At 35.6% G+C, this 11,833-nt stretch overlaps 1 protein-coding gene across 6 annotated transcripts in view; it reads left to right on the forward strand.

Moving 5' to 3' along the window:
- The window catches only part of TLCD4 (TLC domain containing 4), a 106,679-nt gene extending 95,080 nt beyond the window's left edge, over nt 1–11,599 (forward strand). For all 6 annotated transcript variants that reach the window (XM_059136053.1, XM_059136051.1, XM_059136049.1 and 3 more), the window contains one exon: nt 6,027–11,599. In XM_059136053.1, coding sequence (XP_058992036.1) covers nt 6,027–6,345 — 319 coding nt within the window. In that variant the 3' untranslated portion in view covers nt 6,346–11,599. The remainder of the gene's footprint in view (nt 1–6,026) is intronic.
- Nucleotides 11,600–11,833: the final 234 nt, after the last annotated feature.

The following is an 11,833-nucleotide window of genomic DNA, read 5'->3' on the forward strand; positions in this document are numbered from 1 at the left end:
GAAATTCTTCTTCTTCTTCAGGGACATTCTCCAGTGAAACCAGTTTTTCCCCCTTTTTGTAACTTTTTCCCCCCTCCCTTGTTTTGTTTTTAAAATTTCCAGTGTGTGGCTGTAAAGAATACAATGTCCACTAGTACCATCTTGTGCCATAGTTATGATTTGTGCTAAGATGCCAGTAATTTTATCTACCAGTGCTTTGCACTGCCATTGTAGAAGTTAGCACAGGGAGCAATGTGGATAATATTTTAATATTATAAAAAGTTTTCCCTTGTACACCCTGCAAAAAGTCTCAGGGGTTCATGGACCACATTTTAAGATCTATTATTAATTGGTATTTGTCATACAAGCCTTTATAGAGAAGGCAGAACATATTCTTAAAATGTTTTAGGATGTTTTTAGAAGTGGGTGGGGATGGGAGACCCTTCATTCAAGGAAGAAGGAATGAACATAAGTTTTAAAAAAGTGGAATAATCACACTCTATGAAAGAGAAGCCTAAACTTGCGGAATCAAAAAGTAGGTCTAGGAGGAAGGTGGCAAAACAGAGAGGGTGTTGAGTGTCAGAGAGAGCTGATTGCACTTGACCTGGTGGACAGAGAGGATGTATACCAGTGGAGGAAGACATTCTGAAAAGAGCACTGAGTAATTGTAGTTTTTGGTATTTGTAGGATGGATTGGAAGACTGGAGGTAAAAAGATTGTGTTAGAAAGTTAGCAGACAGCTCTTAGTTGTGTGAATGAATGGTATAATTTCCTTAGTCTGGAAAATAAATAGGAGCCCCCAAATTAGGCTGTGGAGGTAGAGAAAAGATGACAGAATAGAGATTTTCAGGGAAGAAAAAGCGAAATTGGCAATGGATGAGAAATTAGAGATAGAGAAAAGGGACGAGTTTAGGATAATTTCTCTGCTGTCTGTACATTTGAGGAATGGGCCCATGAAAAGAGATGAGGAGGCAAGAGAAGACTACAGGTAAGCTGGTGGGTTTGGTTTGGAGCTGTTCAATAAGAGGACAAACAGAGCATCTGAGTGGAAATGTAGTGAGAGGCACAGAGAGGAATTCTGGAACGATCAGATAGAGGTGACATTTGAAGCCATGAGAAAAGATGGCATTGAGAGGATAAGTTGAGTGTCTAGAATGGAAGCATAAGACGAGGGAGAAAAGATAATGAAGGCATAGTTTAGAAGAAGGGGAGCCAAAATAACTTTGGGGCGGAAGATAACTTTTCTAAAAGTAAGTTTCTGAATCCCTAAAATTTCAGAGTTAATATTTATTAAACACCAAGTGTTTACATGCCTGAAAGAATGACATTTGCAACCAAGATATAACTAGGGTCAGTTTACTGCCCAGTCTCTGTGTAGAGTCCCAGAAACAGTACAGCCTTCCAAAACCTTATTGGAGTTTTTCCAAGGATGTCAACAAAGATCCAGTTTGTTACTCACAGCAACACTTCTTAAAATTCTCTTCGCTCCTCTTGAACTCACAATATCTCCCGGACCCTGCAGCTTTCCCAAGGCTCATTCAACCTTCTGACTCTCAACTCTGAACTGCAAAAACTCACTGAACCAGTGCTGTGTAGGGACTGGTTTTTTGCTTTCATCCTCTTTTCTCACTTTTTTCTTTCTTTCTCTACCTGCAGGGAGCACCTTCTGCTTTTTCCAGATGTGAATTATACCATATAATACATTGTCTTTTCACTATTTGTAGTTAGTAGCTCAGTGTGGTACACTATGTTGTACACTTGAAACTAATATACTGTGCTATGCCAATTATACTTCAGTTTTTAAAACAAATAAATAGAATCTGCAGAACACACACACACACACACACACACACACACACACACACACGTTTTCTACAGAAAGACCTGAATTTGAACAAAGAAAAGCAGACACTGGGATGCTCATGACACACTAACATACAAACTGTATTGAAATGATGGCCTTTGGGCTCTTTCCAGTCTTATCCAGTTCCCTGAAATATAACCATTTAATTATACAAACCAATTTTCTATAGCTTAGTGCTATTGTGAAAGTTTGCTTATGCAAATTCCTTAATTTTTATACTAAAATGGAGTTTATTCATGAAAATAAAAATGTTTCCCTCTATCAGAAAACCCACAAATGATTGGGAGGATCAGAAGAGAAACAGGCAGTTTTCTGTGGCAGTGGTGGGGAGGAGTGGTTAGGCAAGGAATAGGGTATTGGTTTCAGGTATGTTGAGTTTGGGGCATATATGAGAATTTGTGATTTGTGAAATGCTCACCAATAAATGAGGTGAAAATGTTCAACAATAAATTAAAAATCTGGAACTACAAGTAGACCTTGAGAGAGGACTTGAAATTAGAGATTAATGTTAGGATGTTGAGCCCATGAGAGTGGCTGAAATGTCCTTGGTAATGCATAGAGAAGGGAATGGTGCTTGGGAGGCACAAATATTTAAGGGACAGGCAGAGGAAGTAGAGACTGAGAAAGTGTTAAGAACCAAGAGGAAAATTGTATCATGGAGGTCAGGAGAGATGGAATTATGATGGTTGGCAATGTTGTATGCTACAGAAAGGCCACTTAGGATGAAGGCTAAGACAGACCCACTGTCTTGGGTATGGAGAAGCCACTGGTGACCAATTTCTTTTGTAGGGGAAGGTGATTGTATTGTACTGGGTTGTGAAGTGGAGCAAGAATGTTTGTGAATATACTGTTGACTTCCCTTTCAGAAAGCATGATAGGGAAGACGAGCAGAGGGGAGACTTTTGGATTAGGAAGAATTGAGCATGTTGGTGAGAGAGACAAAAGAATCTATCTAGATGGAACAAGAAGAAGGAGGTCTTACATGAGTAGTGTACATTTGTCACAGTTCATGAACTAATACTGATACATTATTATTAACCAAAGTCTGTACTGTATTCAGAATTCCCAAGCTTTATCTACTCTGAACCAGAACCCCCTCCAGGATACCATGTTACATTTAGTTATATCTCCTTAGACTCCTCTTTTTTGTGACAGTCCCTCAGACTCGGGTTGTTTTTTGAGGTGTTTTTGAGTACTGGTCAGGTGTTTTGTGCAATATTTCTCATTTGGGATTTGTCTGATGTTTTTCCTCATGATTAGACTTGGGTTATGGGGTTTTGGGAGGAAGACTACAGAAGTAAAGTGCCATTCTCATGACAGCATGTTAGGCCTCCCTGCTATAAACACGACTTAACGTTGGATGTTTTCCTTGTTCACCTGGCTGAAGCAGGTTTGTCAGAGTTTTCAATTTTAAAGGTACTCTTTCCATCCCACTTCTATCCTGAACTTTGGAAATAAGTCACTGTGAATAGCTCCCCTTTTGGGGAGGGGGAGTTACACCTTATTTCATTGAGAGTGCAGTATCTACAGAAATTATTTGTAATTATTCTGCATAGGATATTTATCTTTTCTCTTCCAATCACTCATTCCTTCATTCATTTATAATACTATGGATTCATGGATATCTGTTTACGCTTCAGGTGGTTTTAATCTAGTATTGCATTATTTATTTATTATTTGTTCAAAATGTTAGAGCTTTTGCCATTGAGCTCTTTTGGTTGGTTTCTGTGTACCTTTGGTAGAACCTCATCATTTTGGTTCTTGAGTACTTCCTTACTTTCTGGCAGTAAAAAATTTGCTGGATTCTTATTGTATATTCTCTGTTCCAGCCCTAGAATCAGCTGTGTCTCAAGGAGCCCTGGTTCCTTTTGTTGGAGAATGGTATTAGAAACCAAGATCTAGGCCCTGGGTCTGCTCATTACTGTGGGGCATCACTGTTTCTATGTTCTTCCAGGTGACAACTTGGAAGTATACTAACCTCTGTATACATAGCTAGCTATAATTATTTCTGCTACATCCGTATTTATATTAAGCTAAATGAGTTCACACCGATGTTTTCAACTCTAATCCAGTAGCATATGGATCAGTCTAGCCTTTTCCACTCACCTGTCTGTAACTTTCCACTCCAACAGTGAGACACTTGGACCCCACTTCACTATCAAACAGATGTACTTATTTGCTAAATCCCAATATATATGTATAATGGTTTCAGAATTATTAACCTGTTCTTCCATGACACAAAACTTTACCAACTGGAGTACAGTGCATGTATACAGTTTCTTTTGTCTTTAGTCTTACAGCTACCATACATTTTCACAGTTACTTAGATTACCTGTTTTGACCCCACTTCCTACAGTGAGGTTATATATGTATTTGTAAAGCAGTTAGATTATTTTGTCACAGTCTAGATTCCATCCTGGCACCCCCAGCCTCCTAAGTGACTTTTAAAATTTTAAAATCTTCATGCTGTTCTGTGGATTTTGACAAATGCGTAACATCATATACTCACCAATACAGTATTATACAGAATTGTTTCACCACCCTAAATTATCTTTTATGCTTCACTTACCCCACTCTCTTCCTTTCTCCCTGAACCTCTGGCAACTACTGACCTGTTTTCTGTCTTTTTAGTTTTGCTTTTTCTGAAATGTTATATAAATGGAATCATACTGGGAGTAGCATTTTCAGACCGGTTCCTTTCATTTAGTAATATGCATTTAAGAGTCATCCATGTGGTTATGTAAATTGGTAGCTTATCCTTTTTATTGCTGAATGGCATTGTGTTATGTGGATATACCACAATTTGCTTATCCAGTTTTCTTATCTTGAGAGAGATCAGGGGAGAGCAGAGGGAGAGTGAAAGGGAGAAGCAGACTCCCAGCTGAGCAGAGAGCCTGATATGAGGCTCCATCCCAGGATCCTGAAATCATGACCTGAGCTGAAGGCAGATGTTTAACCCACTGAACCACCCAGGTGCCCCCTCCATTCACCTGTTGAATAACATCTTGGTTGTTTGCTTGCTTCCAGTATTTTGCAGTTATAAATAAACCTGGTGTAAACATTTGTGTGTAATTTTTTTGTGTGGACTTAATTTTCAAATCAGTTGGAAAAATACCTAGGAGAGTGATTGCTGGATTATGTGCTATAAACATGTTTAGTGTTATAACTGCCATATTGTTTTCCAAAGTGGCTTTATCATTTTATTCCTGCTAGCAAGGCTTTAAAATTCCTGTTGTTCCATATCCTTGCTAGCAATTGGTATTGCTAGAATTTTGGATTTTAACCATTTTTATAGGTATATAGTAGTATCTCATAGTGTTAATTTACAGTCTTCTAATGACAAATGATGCTGAACACCTTATATTCTTATTTTCCTTTTGTATATCTTATTTGATGAGGTGTTTAAGGTATTTTGCCCATGTTTGAATTGGGTTGTTGCCTTCTTATTGAGCTTTAAGACTTCTTTTTATATTTTGGATACAAGTACTTTATGCTGTATGTATTTTGTAAATATTTTCTCCCAGTGCATCGATGTCTTTTTATTCTGTTTTAACAGTGCCTTTCACAGAGCAAGTTTTTAATTTTACTAAGAGTACTTTTTGTAACAATATGTTTTTCTGTGATTTTGCTTTTGGTGTTATATCTAAAGTACAATTACCAAACCCAAGATCATACAGATTTTCCCCTATGTTTTCTTCTAGAAGTTTCATAGTTTTTCATTTTATGTTTAAGGCTGTGACTCCTTTTGAGTTAATTTTTGTGTAAAATGTGATGTCTCTGCCTACATTCATTTTTCTGCATATGAATATCTAATTGTTCCAGTTGTTTGTTGGAAAAACTATTCCTTCTCCATTAAATTACCTTTATACTGTAGTCAAAAATCAGTTGAGTAAATTTGTGTAGGTCTATTTCTGGGCTAACACTGTTGATCTATTTGTTCTTTTACCAATGCTATGCTGTCTCGAATACTGTAGCTTTATATAGTAAGTCAGTCTTGAAGTGGGTAGTACAAGTCTGCCAACTTTCTTCCTTTTCAGAATTGTGTTGGTTATTCTAGGCCCTTTGCCTCTCTATATAGATCTTAGGAGGATGTTCACTGAATTTTAAAAAATAAAAACTAAATTTAAAAAGTTAATCTTTGGAGATGCAGAGTAAATGTGATGCTTTTGAAAATTTTTTCCAGGTGGTTCTTTGAAGCTCTGAAGTATCCTAAGTTTTCCAAGGCTAACGTCATCAATGGAATACTCATGACAGTGGTGTTCTTCATCGTACGGATTGTCCCAATACCTCCTTTTTATAGTTACATATATTCCTTGTTAGGAACAGAAGCCTACATAAGGCTTGGATTTTTAATCCAATGTTCCTGGATCTCTACTTGTGTTGTTTTGGATGTGATGAATGTCATGTGGATGATCAAAATTACAAAGGGTTGCATCAAAGTCATCTCTCTCATCAGACAAGAGAAAGCCAAAAGTAGTCTGCAGAATGGAAAACTTGACTAAAAGTGGGCTACTGATAAGCAAACTTCCTTACTACCCACATTATATCTACTGATAGGATGAATTCTTGGCATGTTCTAGTACTTCTTATTAATTATATTTGTTAACGAGGGTTTCAGTGCTCTTTTTTTAATCTTTAGAAAAGAGAAACTAAAACTTAGTTTTTATTCCAAGATTTCTTTTCTGATTTTCTTCTGCATTGTAAGCATGGATAAAATCTTAAAGATTTAAATAAAAAATTATACATATAATGGTGAATCTTTTCAGAAATCTGTTAACCTGCATTGGTATTTTTCTCTGTGAAAAGACAACTGTGCTTATTGGGTGCACTTGGTTTTATGTCATCAATTTTGCTGAAAGATGGGAACTGCTTTTATATGTGTAAATAGCTCTCAACCTTTTGTTGTACTGCACTCATTTCCCACTGTGGCTGTCAATACCCATTTAGAGCTTAATTTCTAAATTGTTGAAATGTTTTCTTCGGCTGTTAGAAATGATATATTTTTTGTTTAGATATGCTGTCGTTTATGAGTGATGAAATATTTTGCTTACTTTGGGAATATTAGTTCAATCATGGAAATACTTCTTTAATTTTTAAATATTTCAGATGTCACTTTATTATTTCTATTTTTAACATTTTATCAAAATACTGCTTTTTAAATTTGTAGTAAGTATTAAGACAGATCTTAACAGAGCTCCTTAAGGGACAAATTCCTCTTTCTAAAAATGCATGTTATGTATGACTATTTAGGCTAATAGGAGGAATCATTAAGAAAAAAGCTTTAACACTGCTGTCTCTGTTTCCCTTGCACTTTTTCTGTGAAAAATATATTATTTCTACTTGTAAAACCTTCCCTAAGTTCAGAACCCAACATCATCAGTACCAAAGTGTTATCCAATGTATATTTGTCATGCTCCTAACATGACATAGGCCTCTTCTTAAGGAGACAAAAACTCCAAAAAGTCAGTATTCACATTTTTACTCACAGTTTACATCCATGCTTGCTTAACCAACATTTTGAGTGCTTTGAATTTCTGTCTTTCCTAAAGGACAGGAAAAAAATAGATAATTTAATCCAACTATTCTGATCATTAATATCCTTGTCTCATGTGATGATCAATGGCTGGTGACTCTGGTTTTTTGGTTTTGGGGTTTTTTTTGTGTGTGTGTGTTTGTAAGTATATGTTTGCTTTTTCTTTGATTCTTACAACCCAAATATAGAATCATATATTAGCTATTACTGCCTTTATTTATTTTTCTCAAGTACTTGATTTTAATGATTGTTCTTACCTAAGAAAGAAAGAAATTTAACCAGTGATGGCTGCCTGAGTTTAATTGAACCCAAACCAAAAGATCTAATCCACTCAGTTTCTCAGCTGACAGGAGAATGATTCACTTTCACTGTCCATGTTATGATGGTGAAGGGAGGCTGGCTGAATAGATCAGACTTTGATTTGATTTGGCTGTCTAATGCAGAGAGAGCCTGATAAGTTTTAGAACATTTAAAGAAGGTAATTGAAATCTCAGTCAATAACTCAGTGAGAAAATCAGACTGATTGGTTTATAGTAGGTACACTTATTTTTGAAAGACTTAATTAAAGTAATGTAAAGTATAGGTATTTGTTTTTAAAGCTACTAATATTACATTGATAATTTGTTACCAAATTTAGTACCTTTGACATCATAGGCACTTAAGTGCATATTGGTTGTTTAGGGGGGTAGGAAAGCACATGGTTTTATCTTGCTCTTTTCTTGCTCTTTTGCAAGAAAACTGGATTTTTAAAAGGAAAACATTTATATTAGAAAACTATTTTGGAAATTCCTTTAAAAAGAAACAAAACTTGAAATAAATATTTTTGACTCTTGGGATATTTCTATAGTTTCTGAACACAGATTTTAAACCCACCATCAAAATGAAGACAATATAAAGCAATATATTGCAATGTATCGTAATATAAAGCTCACTCATCAGTGAGTTTCCATATAGCAGTTTCAGTTTTTATAGTTGCTATTTCATGCTTAAAACTTTATTTTTACTTTCACTGATAGCACTTTTCATTAGTATAGTTGCTCACAAAACAAGTGTTTAAAATATCAGTGTTTTGAACTAAAGTTCATTATCCCCTTAGTCAGCAATTCTTATTTTATGCTGACTGCATCACAGCTAATTCAACGTCCACATTCAATATCCAAAAGTAGAAGCTACATATTTCCTTGTACAACACGCATGAAATGGAAAAGACACTATCAACTGCCATACTACTTTAAGTCATATATTTATAGGAGCTATACTTCACTGTTCTGTGATTGTATCCACCTACCTAAGATACAAGGAGTTAAAGACAGAACATGTCATTTATTAAACGATGAATTTTTCATTTATTAAATGACAAACTTTTGCTAGACATTTTACATATCAAGTATTTTGACTACACAGATTAATTTAAATGATTCTATTAGGCATTCTGAATTTAACAACTATTAAAATATTTGTAGCAAATAAAAGCAAATTGGTATAAATTTTTAAGCAGCTCTATTTTTATAGAAAAAGATTAGTGACAACCTATAACTATAAAGATGTTCTTTGAATGTGTAGTAGGCTAAAAAATAACAATTCTTACAAAATTTTGAAAGTGAATGAAAATCAACTAAATAGCATGCAAGATCATGGATTCTGCATCTGATATTTTGTTTGGGAAAATTTAAAAATTATGAGCTTGAATTTGTAGAATTTGCATTCTTGTCTCTGAAATCCTTCTAGTGAGTATTGTTTGCATTTATTTAAAATTCAAAATGAAGTCATATATGAGTGCAAAAAAATTAACTCCTGCGTAAGTTGTGTCTTGATACCTTACAGTAGGTTAAGACGCAATTTTTATTCCAGCTGTTTAGTTTTGTTGTTTCATGGTTAGTGCTATGTTTAGAGAAATAATAATGTCTTCACCATTCCCGAGGGTGACTGATATACCGTGGATGTCCCAGTACGATTGTAAAGGTCTGGTTTTAAAAACTGCCTCATTTATAGGTGTTTGAATCAAATTCTTTTCTAAGTTTTAATCTGTTTGACTCAACTTTTTGTGGAGGTGTGAGTTTTTAGATTGTACACTTTCTGTGAGGTGCGTTGGGTGTTTGGAGAACAGTTCTTCATGGACGTGAAGGGCCAGTTTTATGGTTGGTTACACCATTTGTCATCATGCATTAGAAACAGTCTTGTTGTGGAGATATCAAGGGGAAAGCGTTGTCATACTCATATTTGTTCTCTTTCATTTTTAAGGGAAATAAACATGTCCGGAAAGGCACTATTAAAATAAATGTTTGAATAAATTTCACTTTCTAGGTTACTCTTAACTTCAATATGGAAATAAACATACAAATTGGCTTTCAGTGGTTGAGTCTGTCACTTGAAAATTGAGAAATCCATGTCATTGTTGGCCTCATCAGTTATACTTCATGGAGCACTATGTGTTTGTGTGTCTTGGGTTCCAGAAGAAGCAAACTCCTACAATTTTGTCAGAAATGTGGCACAGTGTTTCCCCCTAGGTACTATCCAGCACAGCAGCGAGACCCCTCCTGTGTCTAGAAACCTTGGGCACACACACAAACCACCCAGCCTTAACCACAGCTTGGTTGACCACAGGCACACTAAAGCTCCTGCAAGGGATTTTTCACAAGAAGTACATGGGGGTCTGTGTGAGAACAGTGAGAAGCCAGCAGCACCTGGAGTTGGAGACGCCACGACTGATTTTCCCTTAAAAGGCATGATGCCCCCCACTCACCTACAAGTTTTTCTCTGAATCCTTCCAGCCCTTCTAACTTGTCCTCCTAACACCCTTAAGATTTTACCAGCACCTCCATCCCTTGTGTCAGCACCTTTCAAGATCTTCTTTTGAGGCTTCCCCATACCCATAAGCTTTCTGGTCCATTGTGGCAAACTTCAGAGTTTTCAAGTATGTTTTTCCATTGGTGGGGGGGGGGGAGCACTGCAGTAAGTTTAAGTAGAGTTCAGCAAACCATAATTGCTAAGAGGCTATCGGAAGCTATTTAGTATTTAATAATACTTGTTATGAGATGAAACAAGGCTAATAAGGGTCTGGTTTTATTGAGAAACATCTGTAGTCTTTTTCTTAAACTGGCTTAGCAGTAAGAGCTGTATATGTGTTTCACTGAGGGATTCATTGTAGGCCTGTAAATTATCTAAATGTTCTTTCTTAGTCCCCTTGGCAGCAGAACAAATGGACGTAGCTCTGTTACGAGGCTGTTAGGAGGAGGGGCTGCTGGTCTGTGGCAGCATTCCTGAGTCCTGCTCTTTAATTGAGCTGGTTTAGTTATGGTCATGTTTCTTTTAACTTATCAGCAAGTGGATTACTCAGCATGTTTTACGAATGTAATACCCAAGGACTTGAGCCCTATTCCTTTCTAGCCCAGACCTCAAACTGCCCCTACCAGCCTTGGTAGTAAGTTGTACCTTTATTTGAAGATATTTTGGATAGCAATGGAGAACTGAAGGCTAGCTGCTAAAGATTGGTTTGTTTGCATTGAAAATGTTTACACTGGCTCCCTTGTTGGTTATACCATAAACCATTTGTTTGCACTGAAAATGTCTACAGCAAACTAGACAGTTTCGGTATCAGGCCCTATATTTAAGACCAAAAACAATGAGAAGTATTTCTAAATCTTAAAGATATAATACCTCTGGCTGAAAACTCGTTAATCATCATCTGTATATTTTTTTTCTTTCTGTCTTTACATAACTCTGTAATTAAGTATGCATTAGATATTTGCTACTTCTCGATTAATGAAGCCTAAAATATGCTATATATTTTTCTGTTTCTTGCTTGGTTTGCTTCGATTATAATTATGTCTGCTTTTTACTTAAGGAATTTTTGCATAGATAATACTCTTGTTACTAACTTGTAACTAGGATGCGTTATAAGGTTTTTTTTGGTAATTATTAGAATTTGTAATAACTTTTAGACATAGATTTCATTTGAAAAAGCCGCTTGAAAATTGCAGCAAATATGATAGCTCTAGTGATATACACATTTTTTTTTCTGGGAATATACAACCTTACTATTTAATTGTTATAAAGATTTTGGAAGTCTTTCAAAATACATTTAACATTTTGAGAACACATCTCCTAATTTATTTCTGTAAGGCTGAATGAAGAACTTTGTCTTATTTATAAAATGTGGGACTTGGTAATTTATAAATCAGTGTTATTCAGATTTATCAGCAATTAAAATAGCAATTTAGTATTCTTGGTCTCTGGTTGTGCTTAATTTGAATGGGATTAATGAATATCTCTAGGTAATTCCCTTAAAATTTAAAAATGTCTGTATTCTTTGTATGTGTGTCAGTTTAAAGTATATGCAAGTTCTAAGCAATAATCTGCATGTTCTACAAGGTTGGCATTCCTTTGTCCTGACATTTTATTTAATATTAATTTTAAGAATATGTATAAAGTCAGTCCTATATGTATAAAAATATCCC

The sequence above is a fragment of the Mustela lutreola genome, chromosome 10 (assembly GCF_030435805.1).
Source record: "Mustela lutreola isolate mMusLut2 chromosome 10, mMusLut2.pri, whole genome shotgun sequence".
Lineage (NCBI taxonomy): Eukaryota > Metazoa > Chordata > Mammalia > Carnivora > Mustelidae > Mustela > Mustela lutreola.